This window comes from Nicotiana sylvestris, chromosome 6 (assembly GCF_000393655.2).
Source record: "Nicotiana sylvestris chromosome 6, ASM39365v2, whole genome shotgun sequence".
Classification (NCBI taxonomy): domain Eukaryota; kingdom Viridiplantae; phylum Streptophyta; class Magnoliopsida; order Solanales; family Solanaceae; genus Nicotiana; species Nicotiana sylvestris.
Window position 1 is genome coordinate 134,825,195 of NC_091062.1, and position 18,374 is coordinate 134,843,568.

General features: G+C 43.6%; 1 protein-coding gene across 1 annotated transcript; it reads left to right on the forward strand.

Annotated features, from left to right (window-relative positions):
- Positions 1 to 17,265: 17,265 nt before the first annotated feature.
- LOC138871323 (uncharacterized) lies at positions 17,266 to 18,090 on the forward strand. The gene has a single exon (XM_070149196.1). The coding sequence runs from the start codon at positions 17,266 to 17,268 to the stop codon at positions 18,088 to 18,090; it is 825 nt and encodes a 274-aa protein (XP_070005297.1).
- The last annotated feature ends 284 nt before the right edge of the window (positions 18,091 to 18,374 follow it).

An 18,374-nucleotide genomic window follows, 5' to 3' on the forward strand; every position in this document is an offset into this window, starting at 1 on the left:
TTTTATTATTCTGTAAAAGCACTTTAAATCCGGTTTTATAATCAACTAAGGCTATTTACTGCTTTCAATTGATAGAGACAAACACGACAAGAAACTTAGTTGCTATAGGGTATCCTTTAAAAATAACAACGAGATGAGCCTCGATAAAAATAAACAAAACGCAGATGCGGGGCCCTTGTTAAATGTATATTATTGAAGCATTTAGTTTCCAGGACGGGTTGCTTAGCAAATCTCACAACCCTCCTAAAATAACAACCCGATAGTCTCTTTAGGATACGCTTTAATAAACCTTACCTTCTTAAACTCGGGTGCACATTTATGTGACCCAAATCCAAATCTCGACGGATTCGAAATGTATTTCTAATCACGGGTACATTGATTGTGACGTGATCCGAGAGGCATATCCATGACGTCGCGAATTCCTTTTAAAAGTAGAACGAGACGAGCCTCGTCAAATAAAAATATACACAGCTGCGGGGCCCTCTAACTGTATATACATTAAAACACTTAGAATTCGGGACAGGCCATTTAGCGAATTTTTCGGCCTTACCAAAAACAACAATACGCTAGTTGCTTTAGGCACGTCTTAATAATTTATTCTCCTTAATTCGGGTGCACATTTATGTGACCCAAATCCAAATCTCAACCGAGTCGAAATATGTCAACAACCATGGGTGCATTGATGTAACGTGGTTCGAGATATGTTTTCACGACGTTGCAATTCTTGATAAAATAACAGTAAATGACAAAAGCGGTTTAAAAGTTAAATTTTGCACATAAGTTCACACTTGTATAAAATCAGATAATCAAGCCGAATATAACAGTTGAGCGACCGTGCTAGAACCACGGAACTCGGGAATGCCTAACACCTTCTCCCGGGTTAACAGAATTCCTTATCCGGATTTCTGGTACGCAGACTGTAATATGGAGTCATTCTTTTCCTCGATTCGGGATTAAAATTGGTGACTTGGGACACCCTAAATCTCCCAAGTGGCGACTCTGAAATAATTAAACCAATCCCGTTTCGATTGTCCTTTAATTGGAAAAACTCCCTTGTACCCCCTCGGGTACGGAAAAAGGAGGTGTGACAGCTCTGGCGACTCCACTGGGGAATTAGACCCAGAACCACTGGTTCAGGGTTAAGAATTCGAGCTTAGAATAATTGTTATTATTCGGCTTTATTTATTATCTGATTATTACATGTTTTGATCCTAGTGTGCTAAATGCTGCTGTTACCGCTTTGATATTATTTGAACTGTATATAAACTGTGCCGAAACCTTTCTCTTCTTACCTCCGGGGATGTGCTCACTGGTTGAGACTCCTTATTCTGTTAGTGTCATACCCTAAATAAAAGAGGCTCGGAAAGTTTCTAAGCCGGCTGGCCTTTTGGTTCCCGGAAAGGAGCTCCTTCCTCAACTCGAGTTGTCCGCTCGGGTACACTGTCTAGAACACCGACCCAGGTTTTGAACATAGAATAACGTGACTTCATGCCGGATCCCTAGTAGGAACGCTTATTTGCATCACGTTGCATATGACTTAGGGGACTCAACACAGGGGTTGGGTCCGTCTAGGACTAGCAACCTGATATGAAAAGACCATTCTGGTGCATCCTATTGTTTTCCGTGCATTTATTTGTCTCATGCCCGCATGCTGACCGGTGTTTGAATATTTGGAATATTGTGAAAAAAAAGGAAATAACGGTTAGGAATTGATTGTTTATTGTTGAAAAAAAAGAAAAAAAACAAATACTGTCAAAACTCTGCCAAAATTTTGAAAAGTCGTTGTTCTGTCTTTCAAAAAATAAAATATCAATAGAAATATATAGTTTGTCTTGTCATAAAAAATTAAAAAAAAAAAGACCCTATTCTTAAAATGGTTTTTTTTCTTATGAAAATAATAAAAGAGTCTTATTTTGTCTTAACTTTTATTATTTGTTGCAAATATATGTATATATATATAAGTGAAAAATTCAAAAGTTTTTCTTTACTTCAAAATGTATATATATCTTTATTTGTGGCAAAAGTATTTGTCTTGCTAAAGGTCTAGAAAAGTCCTTTCAGGCTCCCAGTTTTCGAAACAAAAATCCAAAATATTTTCCGTTATTAACTTCTTTAGAAAGTTTTTTTATATATATATACGAAAATTCAAAATTCACAAAAAAATCGCATATATTTTGTTTTTATCAGGATAAGTGTCGTTTGTTAAAATCTTATTAATAAATGTGCAGAATGAGCACGATGCCGAATGAACCCTTTTTAATCATGAGTAAAATTCCCCTCCAATTGCGGCTCTGGTGGAATGATTTGGGCAAAGAAGGGCATGACGAAATCAAGAAGTATCTGAAAGGCCTCACGAGTTTGTTGGATATCAGGCCACGAGGAGATATCATAAGGGCACTAGTCCCCCACTGGGATCCTGCGCACAATGTCTTCCGTTTCTCAGATTTTGAACTTACCCCAACTTTAGAAGAAATAGCAGGGTATATCGGCAGCGCTGAGACTCCTTTGAGACACAAATATCTGATTGCTCCAAGAGCTGTAGCAATACACCGGTTCCTGGACTCCTTAAAGATAGTCAGAACAATCCATAACCCTGACTTGGCAAAAGGTTTTTGCAGCATGAGTTTCATATATCAAAGATATGGTCACATAGGAGGATTCGACAAGCCAGAAAACCAGTTGTGCAGCAAAGGTAATCGCCAAAAGTGGGAAGAACATAGACGGATTGCTTTCATGATAGCTTTCTTAGGACTACTAGTATTCCCAAGAAAAGACGGGAATATTGACATAAAGATAGCAGGGGTCGTCAGTACGTTGCTCACACAGAGTGATAGTACGTTGGCGCCCATGATAGTATCTGATATATTCCGGGCACTCACTTCTTGCAAAGCCGGAGGAAGCTTTTTCGAGGGTTGCAATTTGTTGTTGCAAATGTGGATGACCGAACACCTATGTCACCGAGCCCAGTTTCTGAGCCATGGATCCGCTGGAAAGACCTGCATAGAGGAGTTCTATACCAGAGTTAATGAAACCTACCTACCAGAAGGAGTCACAGCATGGACCTCATATTTCCATACCCTCAACGCCAGTCAAATACAGTGGGCGCTAGGATGGTTACCGATCGACGAAGTCATATACATGCCAGCAGCCAGGCCCCATTTTCTCTTAATGGGACTTAAGAGCATTCAACCATACGCGCCGCATCGGGTTTTAAGGCAACTTGGGAGGTATCAGATAGTGCCGAAAGACGAGGATCTGAGCATCCAGGTAATCGAGATCAGTCCCGACGGCCAGTTTCCTGAAGCAAGGGTTCGTCAAATTTGGAGCCAATGTCAATACTTAGAAGCAAATACTTGTGTAATGAATCGGGCAAAAGGGGAAGTTTCGCCCGGGTATCAGGCCTGGTACAAAGGGGAGACATCATCTGGAAGACCGACCAAAAGACCTCACCTGCAAGAATTTGCCAAATCTTCACAAGAACAGTGGGGCTGGTTGGCCAAAGAGCAGGAATATCTTGTCAAAGCAGGCAAACTGAAGCAACAAGTTCAGGATATGAGGTTTGAGTGCCAATTACAGTCTGCTGCCCACAAGGGAGAAAAGAACAAGTTAATCAGAGAAGGCGAGATCCTCAAAGCTCAGATCCGGAGAATGAAAAAAGAGGCTAATAGCCAGATGAGAAGCCGGGCGGATAAAAGATTGATAGCAGGGTTAAAGGATCAGGTTGCGGAATGCCAGGAAGATTTGGAAAAAGCCAGGGCCAGCACAGCAAAATTGCGAACCAAGTGGGCAAAGGGTGCGATGGCTCGGAGGCAGCGCCTGCAACGAGTCATAAGGGAGTATGAACTGAGCATCGGGACATTAAGGGAAACGAACGCCTCTCTTTGAGAAAGGATCCTCAAGCAAACACGAGATGCCCAAGCCGACAGAAGGCAATGCTACGATGCAATGACCAGAATGGAAAGGCAAATGGAGATGTTCCAGGATCAGCTTGCCAACAATGCGCAAACACTGGGGTTGAAGAACCAACAGATAAGGCATTTGTTCGCAGAAAGGGACAACATCCGGGGAAAGATCGACGAGATTGGGCATTACATCTACATGAGATGCCTGGCATGCGAGCAAAAGCCTCGAAAGACCCTCCTCATTTCCATCATGGGTTGCGTCCACCGAATCATGAATGAGTTGAAAAACCTGCAGAGGGACCTCACACCAAGGGCCGCTGAAAGGCCGAATGATGCCTCGCGGGTCCCTAAGTTGGAAAATTAATCTTTGGTTGAGTCCTGTTTATTTGGCTTTGTCGCTTTTCCATATGTTGTTTTCCTTTCTTTTTAAGAACTGTGGAGTCTGTACTATTGCTATTCCTCGCTTGATGTAATTTGTAATAGCAAAATTTTGAGAATGAATTTAATGATTTCACAAGAATTGTGTGTTTCTTTACTTTGAGGCAGAACTACGCCTGGTCTGATTCACGCGGGGACGTGATACGTAGGCAATCCCCATAAGATTCGACCGCTTTTAATAAATAAAGAAAAGAAAATGTAAATAAAATAAAACGCAGAGTTTCGCAAAATACTTTAAAAGAGACGAATGAACAAGCCGGGATGACGCATGTGGTTTGAAGCAAAGCATGTAGAAACGGTTAACTGCCTAGGCGCATTGCATCCTCTATGTGTTACGATCAAATCTGTTAAGCTCTAACACTAACAAAGTTTGTTGTTGTCTGATACCAGACAGTTAGTTGTTAAAGAATTCTGGCAACACATTCATACCAAACCAGATCCAAAGGACCGGTAGCAACAAGCATGACTACTTCAGAGAATAGTAATGAGGAAGAAAGGCCGATGAGCCAGTTGCTAAAAGAGGCAATGGAAAAGATTGAAAGGATGGGACTAGAGATGCATGCAATGCAGCTAGCCCTGGCCAAAACACAAAAGAGCCCTGAGACACTGGGACACATGCCGGAGTACCCTCACTCTGGCCCTTCCACAAGCCGCCCAAATCCCCTCTATCATCAAGAAAGAAGCCCTCATGATTCCCAAGCTCCACCACCCCATCAACCTCTCCCAACACCCAACATTCCCATTTTTGTGGGACCTACATCAGCCCCTTTGCAGCGAACGACTAGTGAGCCATTGTTTCAGGCTCACGACACCCAATACTATCCCCCCGAGCCTACATTCCACGCACCGGAACCACAGGCTTACAATCCCCATTTGGAAGTACCGGCAGAGGTTGAGAAGCCGGTTAAGGCCCCTGAACAGGATGAAGTGTTGAGAAAGTTCAAAAGCCTGGAGCAATCCTTCAGGAACTTGCACGGGCTGGGCAATCAAGTCAGCGTGGCATACAAAGATCTGTGCCCTTTCCCAGATGTCCAACTCCCGGCTGGGTTCAAGATGCCCAAGTTTGATTTATATGAAGGGCACGGTGATCCCATGGCACATTTGCGGGGATTCTGTAGCAAAATGAGAGGGGCAGGAGGCAAGGATGAGCTTTTGATAGCTTATTTCGGCCAAAGTCTGAGCGGATCTGCACTGGAATGGTATACCAGGCAGGATTTCAGCAGGTGGTACACGTGGGATGATCTAGCACAGGCTTTTGCAGGTCATTTCCAATACAATCTGGAGATAGTCCCTGACCGTCTCACGTTATTGAGAACTGGGAAGAAACCCGGGGAAAGTTTTCGCGAGTTCGGGTTCCGCTGGAGAGAACAAGCAGCTAGGGTCGATCCTCCCATGAGAGAGGGAGAGATGGTAGACTACTTTTTGCAGACATTGGATCCAACCTACTTTGGTCACTTGGTGACAACGGTTGGAAAATCTTTCAACGAGGTGGTCAAAATAGGGGTCATGATAGAAGAAGGTTTGAGGTCGGACAAGATCTTAAACTATTCGGCACTTAAGGCCACAACCCAGGCTATTCAAAGCGGCACGGGAGGTGCGCTAAGAAGAAAGAAAGAAGAGGTTGCCACGATCGAGGCAGGCAGTTGGTCCAGGGCTGGCAGGCCGCACTACAACCAACCCAGGCCTCACAGGTCAAACTACCCATACAACCCACCACAAAATTTCTATCCACCTCGAGAACCACATTGTTCCGTACACCAAGCCCAGGTATACACTCAGCCTCCGGTTCGCCCACAATGGCGCGCACCGGCTCCCCAGAACATATATGCACCACCACAAAACACCTACCCTCCACCAAGGGCATATAGAAACCCTTCAGGGGCAGGTTTCCGGGGAAATCCAGATGCTAGGAATGACAGGTTGCGGAAGCAAAGAACCTTCACCGAACTGGGAGAAACCTACACCGCTGTGTTCCACAAGCTGCGGCAATTGGGTTTGGTTAGTCCTGTCCATACTCGGGAACCAAATCCCCCGCCTCAGAATTTGGATCGTTCAATCAGTTGTGAATACTGTTCAGGGATGCTCGGGCACGATACCGAGAAGTGCTGGAAGTTAAGGCATGCCATACAGGATCTTATTGACACCAATAAGATCGAGGTCCAGACACCGGAGGCTCCTAACATCAACCAAAACCCACTGCCAGCGCACCACGAAACTCACATGATTGAGTTGGTGTGTGAGGGAGGAGAATTAAGAAAACCCTCACAAACAGTGATGATGATCCAAGCTGCCCCAAAAGAAGTCTTAACCAGTGGAGGAACAAATGTACAGTCGCAGGGAGAAGGCGTCAAGCCGGTAGTAATATGGGGGAAGAGCCCGTCCGTCACAAGGTTATTCAGAATATTCAACTCGCAGTGACCAACTCGGGACTTTCATGGATATTGTGGGGTTCAATTCTAAGAGAAGAGTTTAGCCATACATACCTTAATTGAGTTTCTTAAAACTCTAAAATGTTCCGGAATATTAGCAACTTCAATCTATTTTAGCAATATAACAGAATTGAATCAAAATTTTGGAAAACGATCATGATTCTAGCTCACTTGAGCATTTTATCAAACACTACGTATGTACTAAGGTTTCAAGGTCCCTTTTTATGAAAGATTTCATCATCCCATAACCCATATTTATCATTTTTAGCCCACAATCTTCCTACACTCTTTTATCACACATGCATGCAAGATAAGCAACTTCCATCCCCATGAACTATCTTACTAGTTGCCCAATTCTAGATAAAATTTGAAATTCAGGGTTAGGGTGTAGAATCATACCCTTAGGATGAAGACCTTCTGGGTTTTTCCTTGTTAATCTTCCAATATTTGAGCAAGAGTTGAAGAATAATTGTTGGCGAACACTTTTCCATTCTAGGGCACTCTCTCACTCTAAAAATATTAGGTTTTAGCTCAAGAAATGGTCCATTGCTTCTATTTAACAATATGGGGATCGGTTTATAGAAAAAACCCAACTTTGCACGAGTTAAACGTGCGCTCGTAGATCCAGTCAGCTCGGCCAATGTGATCAACTCAGCAGTAGTAGAGCAGCTCGGGTTACTCAACCAGATCATAACGGCCTCCCAGGTCCTCCATGGCTTCAACATGACCAGCGAAGTAACCAAAAGAGAAATCACCCTCCAAGTCGACATGTCCGACATGGTTCGGAACACAAAGTTTCAAGTCATCAATGGAGACATAAGATATAATGCATTGCTTGGCAGACCTTGGATACACAGCATAATGGCAATACCATCAACCCTGCACCAGATGATTAAATTCCTGACCAAGGATGGCATAACGACCATATACAGAGAACATCGTGCAGCGAAAGAAATATTCTCGATTTAACGGGCAGAGTCGAACCCCGTACTCCTGACCTCGGACGTGTCTTGGAACATACAGATCCCCCAGGATGACGAAGAAGATTTCCTCGCTCCTCGAACTTTTGTTGCCCCTAAAGAGTCGGATGCAACGAAATTGACAATCGAAGATCTGGAGCAAGTTGTTTTGATGGAGCACCTCCCCGATCGTAAGGTATACCTAGGAACGGGATTAACCCCCGAACTCAGAAAAAATTTCTTATTGATAATATCGACTGTTTTGCATGGTACCACTTAGACATGATAGGCATCCCGCCGAAAATAACCTACCTTCGACTGTGTGTCGACCCCAGGTTTAAACCGGTGAAACAAAAAAGAAGACCCCAGTCCGAGGTAAAACACACATTCGTCAAGGATGAGGTAACGAAACTCCTTAATATAGGGTCCATTGGGGAATTAAAGTACCCCGAATATTTGGCCAACATGGTAGTGGTACCCAAAAAGGAAAATAAGTTAAGAATGTGCATAGACTATAAAGACTTAAATAAGGCATGTCCCAAAGATTCGTTCCCATTGCCTAACATTGATCGTCTTATCAATTCTATGGTCGGCCACGAGACCCTCACCTTTCTCGATGCCTATTCGGGGTACAATCAAATTCAGATGAACCCCGAAGACAGGGATAAGACCTCGTTCATCACAAAGTATGGTACTTACTATTACAATGTAATACCTTTCGGACTAAAAAACGTAGGGGCTACATACCAGCGTCTAGTTAATAAAATGTTTGAAAGTCAAATAGGCAAATCCATGGATTTTTTTTTTGACGACATGCTAGTTAAGTCTCTGCGCAGAGGACCATTTAACTCATTTGCAGGAAACATTCGACATTCTCAGAAGTTCCAACATGAAGCTCAACTCTGAGAAATGTGCCTTCGGAGTAGGTTCAGGAAAATTCCTAAGCTTCATGTGATCGAATAAGGGGATCGAGATTAACCCCGACAAAAGCAAGGCCATCGAAGAAATCATGGTGGTAAACAATTTAAAGGTCGTGCAACGGCTAACAGGTCAGATAGCATCTCTAGGCAGATTCATATCTAGGTCATCCGATAGGAGCCATCATTGCTTCTCATTACTCAAAAGAAAGAACAACTTCAAATGGACTCCATAGTGTCAATGCGCATTAGAAGAGCTGAAGCGATATTTGACTAGCCCACCTTTACTCCACAAACCAAAGGTGGATGAAACACTATATATGTACTTGGTCGTATCCGAGATAGCGGTAAGTGGAGTGCTAGTTCGAGAAGACCAAGATACACAATTCCCTATTTATTACGTAAGCAGGACCCTAGGGGATGCTAAAACTAGGTATCCTCACCTCAAAAAATTGGCTCTCCCGTTAATAAGTGCGTCGCAAAAATTGAAACCTTAATTTCAATGCCATCACATTTGTGTTCTAACGACATACCCTCTCTAGAGCATATTGCACAAACTCGAAATATCAAGTCGATTGGCCAAATGATATCGAGTATCAACCTCGAACAGCCATCAAGTCCTAGATTCTGGCAGACATCATGGCCGATTTATCGCCCTCCCTCGTGCCCGAGTTAGAAAAAGAATTTTTACTAAAATCAGACACGTCTTCTGGGGTATGGACCCTATTCACTGACGGTGCCACAAACGTGAGAGGTTTCGGACTAGGTATAGTCCAAAATCCACTTACGAGCGGCGTGATCAAGAAATCCATAAAAACTGCAAAATTCACTAACAATGAGTTCGAGTACGAGGCTATGATTGCAGGTTTAGAACTGGCCAAAAGCTTGGGAGCCAAGACCATTGAAGAAAAATGTGATTTACCCCTAGTAGCGAGCCAGGTGAATGGAAGTTACGAGGTCTGAGAGGACAGGATGTAGAGATATTTGGACAAACTCCAAGTCGCATTACGTCGCATCAACGAATGTACTTTGGTCCATGTACCTCAAGAGTAGAATAGCGAGGATGATTCCCTCACAAACCTGGGATCTTCTATTGAGGAAGATGACCTACTCCCTAGGGCTGTCGTCCAGCTATTTAAATCAGGAATTGAGGAATGTCATGCGGAGATTAATTCCACTAGTCTAACATGGGACTGGAGAAATAAATACATTGATTATTTGAAAGACGGAAAATTGCCCAAGGACCCAAAGGAATCGAGGGCCATGCGAACCAAAGCAGCCAATTCTCCCTCGATGAAAACAAGAGTTTATACAGAAGAACTTTTGATGGCCCCCTAGCAGTATGTCTAGGGCCGGGGGAGACAGATTATGTACTCCGAGAAAATCACAAGAGCATCTGCATAAATCATTCTGGTGTCGATGCCTTGGTCCAAAAGGTAATCAGAGTAGGCTACTATTGGGACAACATGGAAAAAGACACCAAAGAAATCGTCCAGAAGTGTGACAAATGCCAGAGATTTTCCCCGATGATTCACAACCCGGTGAATGACTGCACTCGGTCTTATCGCCATGGCCGTTCATTAAGTGGGGGATGGACATCATCAGACCCCTGCCAACGATACCAGGAAAGGCTAGATTTATTTTATTAATGATTGACTATTTCTCCAAATGGGTGGAAGCGCAGGCCTTCGAAAAAATAAGAGAAAAAGAAGTCATCAGCTTCATCTAGGACCACATCATGTGCCGATTCAGGATTCCTTCCGAGATAGCATATGATAACGGGAAACAATTCATCGGGAGCAAGGTAACAAAATTCCTTGAGGATCACAAAAACAAGAGGATCCTATCGACGCCCTACCACCCATGTGCGAACGGCCAGGCCGAGTCCACAATCACAACCATCATCCAAAACTTAAAAAAGAATCCGAAAAGCGCCAAAGGAAAGTGGAGTGAAATATTGCCAGAAGTGTTGTGGGCATACCGAACAACTTCAAAATCGAGCACAGGGGAAACACCTTTATCTATAGTATACTGTCTCGAGGCTTTGATACCAGTGGAAGTCGGGAAGCCGAGCGCTAGAGTCCAACATGCCACAAAGAGCTCGAACGACGAGGCCATGACAACGGCCCTTGAATTACTGGATGAAAGGCGGGAGGCCTCGCTGGTCCGAATGGCTGCCCAATAGCATAGGATCGAAAGATATTATAACATGAGAACAAACCGCCGATATTTTGGAATTGGGGACATTGTTCTAAGGAAAGTCACCCTTAACACCCGAAACCCTAATGAAGGAAAGCTGGGCCAATCTTGGGAAGGACCGTATCGCATCCTCGGAGTAGTCCGCAAAGGGTCATACAAGCTCTCCACCATGGAGGGCGAACAACTTCCAAGCAACTAGAACATATCGATGCTAAAACTATATTATTGATAGGGAATCCTATTGGAAATTCCGAGAACATCCTCGAGCATCCGTTGAACTCTTTTCCTTCGGCCGGATTTTGTCCATAGAAGAGTTTTACTGGCATGGTTTTTAACGAGGCAACATCCATATGCTACCTAAAGAAGACTCGACAAGTATTTCAGGCTTTTTTTACAATCAACCCCAAATACTGAAGGGCATCCCCCCCCCCCGTGGTCCAATTAATAAAATGATGTATCGGGCAAAACGGTCGAACTCCCCCGACAACGAAACTATGTATACTTATGTCAACCAATCAAAGAATGCCTTTTGTCAAAAGAATCTCATGCTCTAAAGGAAACTCAACATTTTTTCTAAATCGATTATTCCATTAAAGGCGTCCCGAATACTCGAAGACTAGCGTCAACAATGCGATACCAACATGACCTCAGGGTTGGAACTCTAAACTCACAAGCCCTCAACGAGGCAGCACGAAAATCACGAAACATCTCCAAGGACAAAAGTGTCCCGAACACTCGGGGACTGTCGCCGAAATCTCCAAAAGCACATGACCCCAAGGTCTGGATCTCCAAATTGTAAGCCCTCGATAAGGCAGTACAAAGATTCCAAATAATGGCTCCCAAGTCAAGAAACTCTCGACGACTCGGGGACTTCCGTCAAGCGCTACCTCCATTGACTTATCAAAACCCGAGGCCATAAGACCCCTGTGAGGCCACGTGAAAAATTTCCACCCTAAACCCAAAAGCTCGTAGTGGCAATTAGGATCATGTGTTAGAGATGCGTAAAATTCTTCGATCGAGAATGCAGTCGCATATCAGGTATGTGGACCGCATAGGGGGCATAGTCACCGCAAAGTGAGTCAGTGTATTAGTCAAATTTGAGGTTAATATGGGGTCCATTATGCGATCGCATAACAAATATGCGGACCGCATAGTCGTCGTATAATTTCCTTGGGATTTTGTAAGGAGCAGTTCTGGGGTGCATTATGCGACCGTAGAATGGGTATGCGGACCGCATTTCTACCATATACCTAGATAGAATGCTCAAATTCTGGGAACGCTTTTGCGGTCCATTATGCGGACCGCATTTCCACTTTGTGATTGCAAATGCGATCGCAGACCTGACTCGGGGCTCCAATTTTCTAAATTTTAAACCCGACTCCTTATCGATATATTCAGTGTAATAACTCATTTTGAGCATATTTCCTAATGCTTTTAGAGAGAGAGAGAGGGTCTTAGAGAGGGAAGTTCTTCCCATCAAATTACTCCATGAAACCTTGCCAAATCTTTGAAGATAATCAAGTGAGGGCACTTAAATCTTCATCCCAAGAGGTAAGACTTTATTACCTCAGCTCTTGTTCCTATGCTTAGCAATAAGGAATCACTAGTAAAGTAATTCATGGGTATAAGAATGAATTTCTTGCATGCATATCACACCATAGAATATTGGGAGGTGGTGAACTAAAAAGAAAGCAAGAGGGGTATAAAATGATAGAAATTTCTCTCAAAAGGGCCTAAGATCACAATGCACCTTTAGTGTTTGATAGTATGGTCAAAACAAGCTAGAATCTCAATCTCGTCTCTAATTCTCGGTTTAATTTGTAATTCTTACACAATAGATCAAAGTGCTAAAAGTTCCGGAATTTTGTAAGGAATAAGGAAAGCTTTATTGAGGTATGTATGGCTACAACCCCATCTTTTAGAAAATGAGCTTCATCGTTGGTTGTGTTAGTACGGTAAGATTAAATTGAATTATTGTATTGATTGCTATTTCACCTAAGTACGATTTAATGTTGTGATATAAAATAAAGTAAAATGTTGAATGTACTATCTTTCCTTGTCTAAATAAATGAAAGCATGGTTTCCCTATTCATATTGAGTTGGATTGGTAGTGTTTGATGAGGCTTTCTCAGTTGGGTTCACTCGATTAAGCGTCGGTCGCGCCTCTCGAGGTTGGGGTGTAACTAACTGGGTATCAGAGCCTAAGGTTTTGATGTCTCCTAGGATGTCTCGAAGCCATGTCTAGTAGAGTCATTCTTATCGGTGTGTAGTCGACCACATCTATAAGTTGGAGGCTACTTGGGCATTTAGGAATAACACCCTTCTTTGATGTTCTGGATCGTACGGTGAAACTGTCCCTCTCTAATTAGTGCTATGTTCTATCATTCAGTAAATGCCACCTAAGAAGAAAGCGAGAATTGGCCAAGCAGCCAATGCCACCTCAGGAGTGGCTGATGATTCACTGCTTGATACTGTGGATGAGGGTAGCTGTCCCGCTATTGCTATGCCTGATTCTTCTACTCTAGAGTAGACTACCCCAGTTCCTACACCCGTGGAGGGTACCACCATCCCTCCCATTGATACTCCTGTCCCGCCTCCAGCTCCAGCTTCTACGGTCGACCCAGCTAGTGGAATCCCAGGCCCAAAGGTCGAATGTTTCGCCTAGTTCATCTAGCCAGCAAGGGGATTCTACTAGTTCCAGAGTAAATAGATTTATTCAGTTAGACCCTCCGGTATTTACAGGTGCCAATCCAGAAGAGGAACCTCAGGATTTTATTAATTAGATACACAAGACCCTCAAGGTTATGCGTGCAACTAAGATAGAAGGAGTAGAGTTGGCTGCCTACCGCTTGAAAGGGTGGCCTATTCATGGTTTGAAGTGTGTGAGGATTCCCGAGAGGAGGGGCGCCCTCCGGCGAGGTGGAGCGATTTCATTGATACCTTTATTGACCATTTCCTGCCCGCTGAGAGAAGGGCAACACGTGCGGCAGAGTTTGTAAATTTGAGACAAGGTAATAGAAGTGTGTGGAGTACCACATGGAGTTTGCTCGCTTGTCCAAGTATGCCATTCATATGTTGCCCACAATAGAGGCCAGGGTGTACCGGTTTGTTTAGGGCCTGAATTCTTTGACCATTAATGAGGCTTCTACGGTTGCATTGAATTACAACATGAATTATGGGAAGATGGTAGCATTTGCTCAGGCCATAGAGAACCGTAAATTAAAGAACAAAATGGAGAGAGAGGGTAGCAGCAAGGCCCGGTCTACGGGAAATATGGGAGAGTCACTAGGTGGGGAAAGACCAGCTTTTAGGGGAGGATCATTAGAGCCTTCACAGTCTATTGTACAGTCTTCAGCCAGTGCACCACCGTCAGGGCGCAACCAGTAGCAGTGCAGTCGTTTCAGGCCTAGTCAGGGCCGCAGGGGATCCTATCAGCGGGGTCGGTCAAGAGAGAGGTTCCAACAGCAGCAGAGGTCTCAGTGCCCCAGGTGCGGGAAGATGCACTCAGGGACTTACTATCTAGAGTTACCAATATGATGTGGGTGTGGGATGAGGGGTCATATTAAGAAATATTATCGTGCATCCCGCCAGGGAGCGGGTAGCGGCACAACTCAGTCATCTGGCCAGGCAGCTGCTATATCTTGATCCCCCTCCCCAGCTTGAGGTACCCCAGTACCCACAAGGTGTGGTGCATAGAGATTAGGAGGACCCAACTGGTTTTATGCTATGAGTGGTCACCAGACTGTAGAGGCTTCTCCAGATATTGTTACAGGTATTCTGACTGTCCAATCTCATGATGTGTATGCACTTATTTACCCTAGTTCCACCTTGTCCTATGTTACCCCTTTTGTTCCTATAGGATTCGGGATAGAGCCAAATCAGCTTCATGAGCCCTTTATGGTATCTACCCAGTTGGTGAGTCTATTACAGCTGCTTGGGTTTATAGAGAATGTGTTGTTACGGTACGTGGTAGGGATACCACGACCGATCTTATTGAGTTAGGGATGGTCGACTTTGATGTAATAATGGGAATGTATTGGCTTTATTCATGATTTTCCAAACTTGACTGTCAGACTAGAACCATTAGGCTTGAATTTCCTAATGAGCCCGTTATTGAATGGAAGGGAGATAATGTACTGCCTAAAGGTCGATTTATTTCCTACCTTAAGGCCACGAAGATGATCAAGAAGGGGTGTATTTATCATGTTCGGGTCACAGACACCAATGCCGAGGCGCTTAGACTTGAGTGTGTACCAATTATGAATAAATTTCCGGACGTCTTTCCAGATGAACTCCCTGGGATTCAACCGGATAGGGAAATTGATTTTGGGATCAATGTGATACTAGGCACACGACCTATATCAACTCCACCTTACAGAATGGCACCGGTAGAATTGAAAGAGCTAAAGGAACAATTGAAGGATTTTCTAGGGAAGGGTTTCATCCGACCGAGTGTGTCGCTATGGGGCGCAGCGGTCTTGTTTGTAAGAAAGAAAGATGGATCGTTGTGGATGTGTACTGACTACCGGAAACTCAACAAGGTCATAATCAAAAACAAATATCCTCTACCAAGAATAGATGACTTATTTGATCAATTGCAAGGTGCTACATGTTTCTCAAAGATTGACTTGCGGTCCGGGTACCATCAATTGATGATAAGGGAGTATGATATTCCAAAAACAGCCTTCAGAACTCGGTATGGGCACTTTGAATTTATGGTAATGTCTTTTGGGCTAACAAATGCCCGACAGCTTTCATGGACCTTATAAATCGAGTCTCCAAGACCTTTCTAGACTCCTTTGCGATAGTGTTTATTGATGATATCCTTGTGTATTCCCAAAGTCGGGAGGACCATGTTGCACATCTCAGGGCAGTTTTGCAAACTCTTCAGCAACATCAATTGTATGTAAAAAAAAAAATTGAAATGTGAATTATGGCATGAATCTGTCGCGTTCTTGGGCCACATCATTTCCAGGGAAGGAATTCTGGTTGATCCTCAAAAGATTGCAGCAGTGCAGAATTGCCCTAGACCTACCACTCCAATTAGACTCACAGTTTCTTAGGCTTGGCTGGGTACTACAGGAGGTTTGTGGAGGGGTTTTCTACTCTTGCATCTCTATTGACTAAGTTGACGTAAAGAGTAGTTAAATTCCAGTGTTCCGATGCTTGTGAAAAGAATTTCCAAGAATTGAACTCAAGATTGACAACAACACCGGTGTTATCCCTGCAAGAGGTTACAGAGGGATTTGTAGTGTATTTCGATGCTTCGAGAGTCGGGCTTGGATGTGTGTTGATGCAAAACGGCAAGGTTATATCATATGCTTCTAGGCAACTCAAGAATCATGAGAAGAACTATCCAACCCATGAATTAGAGCTGGCAGCAATGGTGTTTGCGTTAAAGATTTGGTGACATTATTTGTATGGGGTACATGTGGATGTATTTACGGATCATAAGAGCCTTCAATATATTTTCAAGAAGAAAGAGTTGAAACTGAGGCAAAGAAGATGGCTTGAGTTACTCAAGGACTATGACATTGATATTTTCTATCACTCGGGAAAGGCTAATGTTGTGGCAGATAAACTTAGTCGAAGATCCATGGGAAGTTTAGCTCATTTGGAGGCCCATCAGAGGTCGTTGGCTAGGGAGGTTCACCAGTTGGCTAGTTTGGGAGTTCGCCTTGCGAACTCTAATGAAGGAGGGGTAATTGTGCAAAATAGGGATGAATCATTGCTTGTGGCAGAGGTGAAAGAGAAACAATTTGTGGATCCATTGTTAGCACAACTGAAAGAGGGGATTCTCAAAAACAAAACCACAGCTTTTTCCTTTGGCATGAATGATGGTACCCTACGGTACCAAGACCGCCTATGTGTTCCTGATATCGATAGTCTTCGGGAAAGAATCATGGCAGAAGCTCACATTTCCAAGTATTCCGTGTACCCAGGTTCCACGAAAATGTATCATGATCTCAAGGAAATTTATTGGTGGAATAACATGAAGAAAAATGTGGCGGACTTTGTGGCAAAATGTCCGAATTGTCAGCAAGTAAAGGCTGAACACCAAAGGCTCGGTGGATTGGCTCAAAGCATAGAAATTCCAATGTGGAAATGGGAGATGATCAACATGGATTTTGTGGTAGGGTTACCACTCACTTCGTGCAAGTTCCACTCAATTTGGGTGATTGTTGATCGACTCACAAAGTCAGCGCACTTTCTGCCAGTCAAATCTACCGACACAGCGGAATAGTATGCTCAGTTGTATATCAAAGAAATAGCCAGGTTACATGGCACTCTAGACTTAATCATTTCGGATCGAGGGGCTCAGTTCACAACCAACTTTTGGAAGAAGTTTCAGCAAGGTTTGGGTACGCAAGTAAATCTTAGCACAACTTTTCATCCACCAACCAATGGTCAAGCAGAGCAGATGATTCAGATGCTCGAAGACATGTTGCGCGCTTGTACTCTTGATTTCAAGTGTAGTTGGGATGACCATTTACCACACATAGATTTTGCTTACAACAACAGCTTCCACGCTAGTATCCAGATGGCACCATTCGAAGCACTGTATGGTAGGAGATGTAGGTCTCCCATTAGGTGGTTCGAGGTTGGAGAAGCGAAAGTGATATGGCTGGACCTCATGCATCGGGCCATGGAGAAAGTCAAGATTATTAAGGAGAGATTGAAAACTACTCAGAGTCGCCAAAAATCCTATTCGGATGTGCGTCGCAGGGATTTAGAGTTCAAAGAAGATGATTGGGTATTTTTGAAGGTTTCCCCTATGAAGGGCATCACGCGATTTGGAAAGAAGGGAAAATTGAGTCTGAGGTATGTCAGACCATACAGAATCATTCAGAGGATTGGTCATGTGGCATATAAGCTAGAACAGCCACCCGAAATGTCATTAGTACACCCGGTCTTTAATGTGTCCATGTTGAGGAAGGTAGTGGGAGATCCGTCCACTATTGTGCCAGTTGAAACTATGGAGGTAAATGAAGAACTGTCATATGAAGAAGTTCCAGTTGCCATTCTTGATAGGGAGGTTCATAAATTGAGAAATAAGGAAATTGCATCCGTGAAAGTATTATGGCGGAACCAGCAAGTCGAGGAAGCCACTTGGGAATCCGAGGATGAAATGAAAAGGAAGTATCCAGATTTGTTTGAAAAGTCATGTAATAGCTTTTATGCATTTAGCTCCTATGAACTCTTATCTTTAGACTTGATCTATGTAAAACTGTCCCCTTTTTGGTAAAATGTTGCCTATACGGCCATGGTTGGTGATTGTACAAGTTATGTTACATTTATGAAATATGGTTATGCTGTTAGGATATGTTCTAGGGCTCTCTGACAGGTGGATAAGGCCTAGATACAAAGGAAACACTGGCAAAATTTTAAGAAATTCAGGGAGTTGACCAAATTTGGAGACTACTAGTATGTAAGTAGTAGGTTGCATAAAGATCGCTAATAAGCGAACCTTGATCCTTATTCGAGGACGAATGATCTTGAGTGGGGGAGGATGTGAGGACCCGTGAAAAA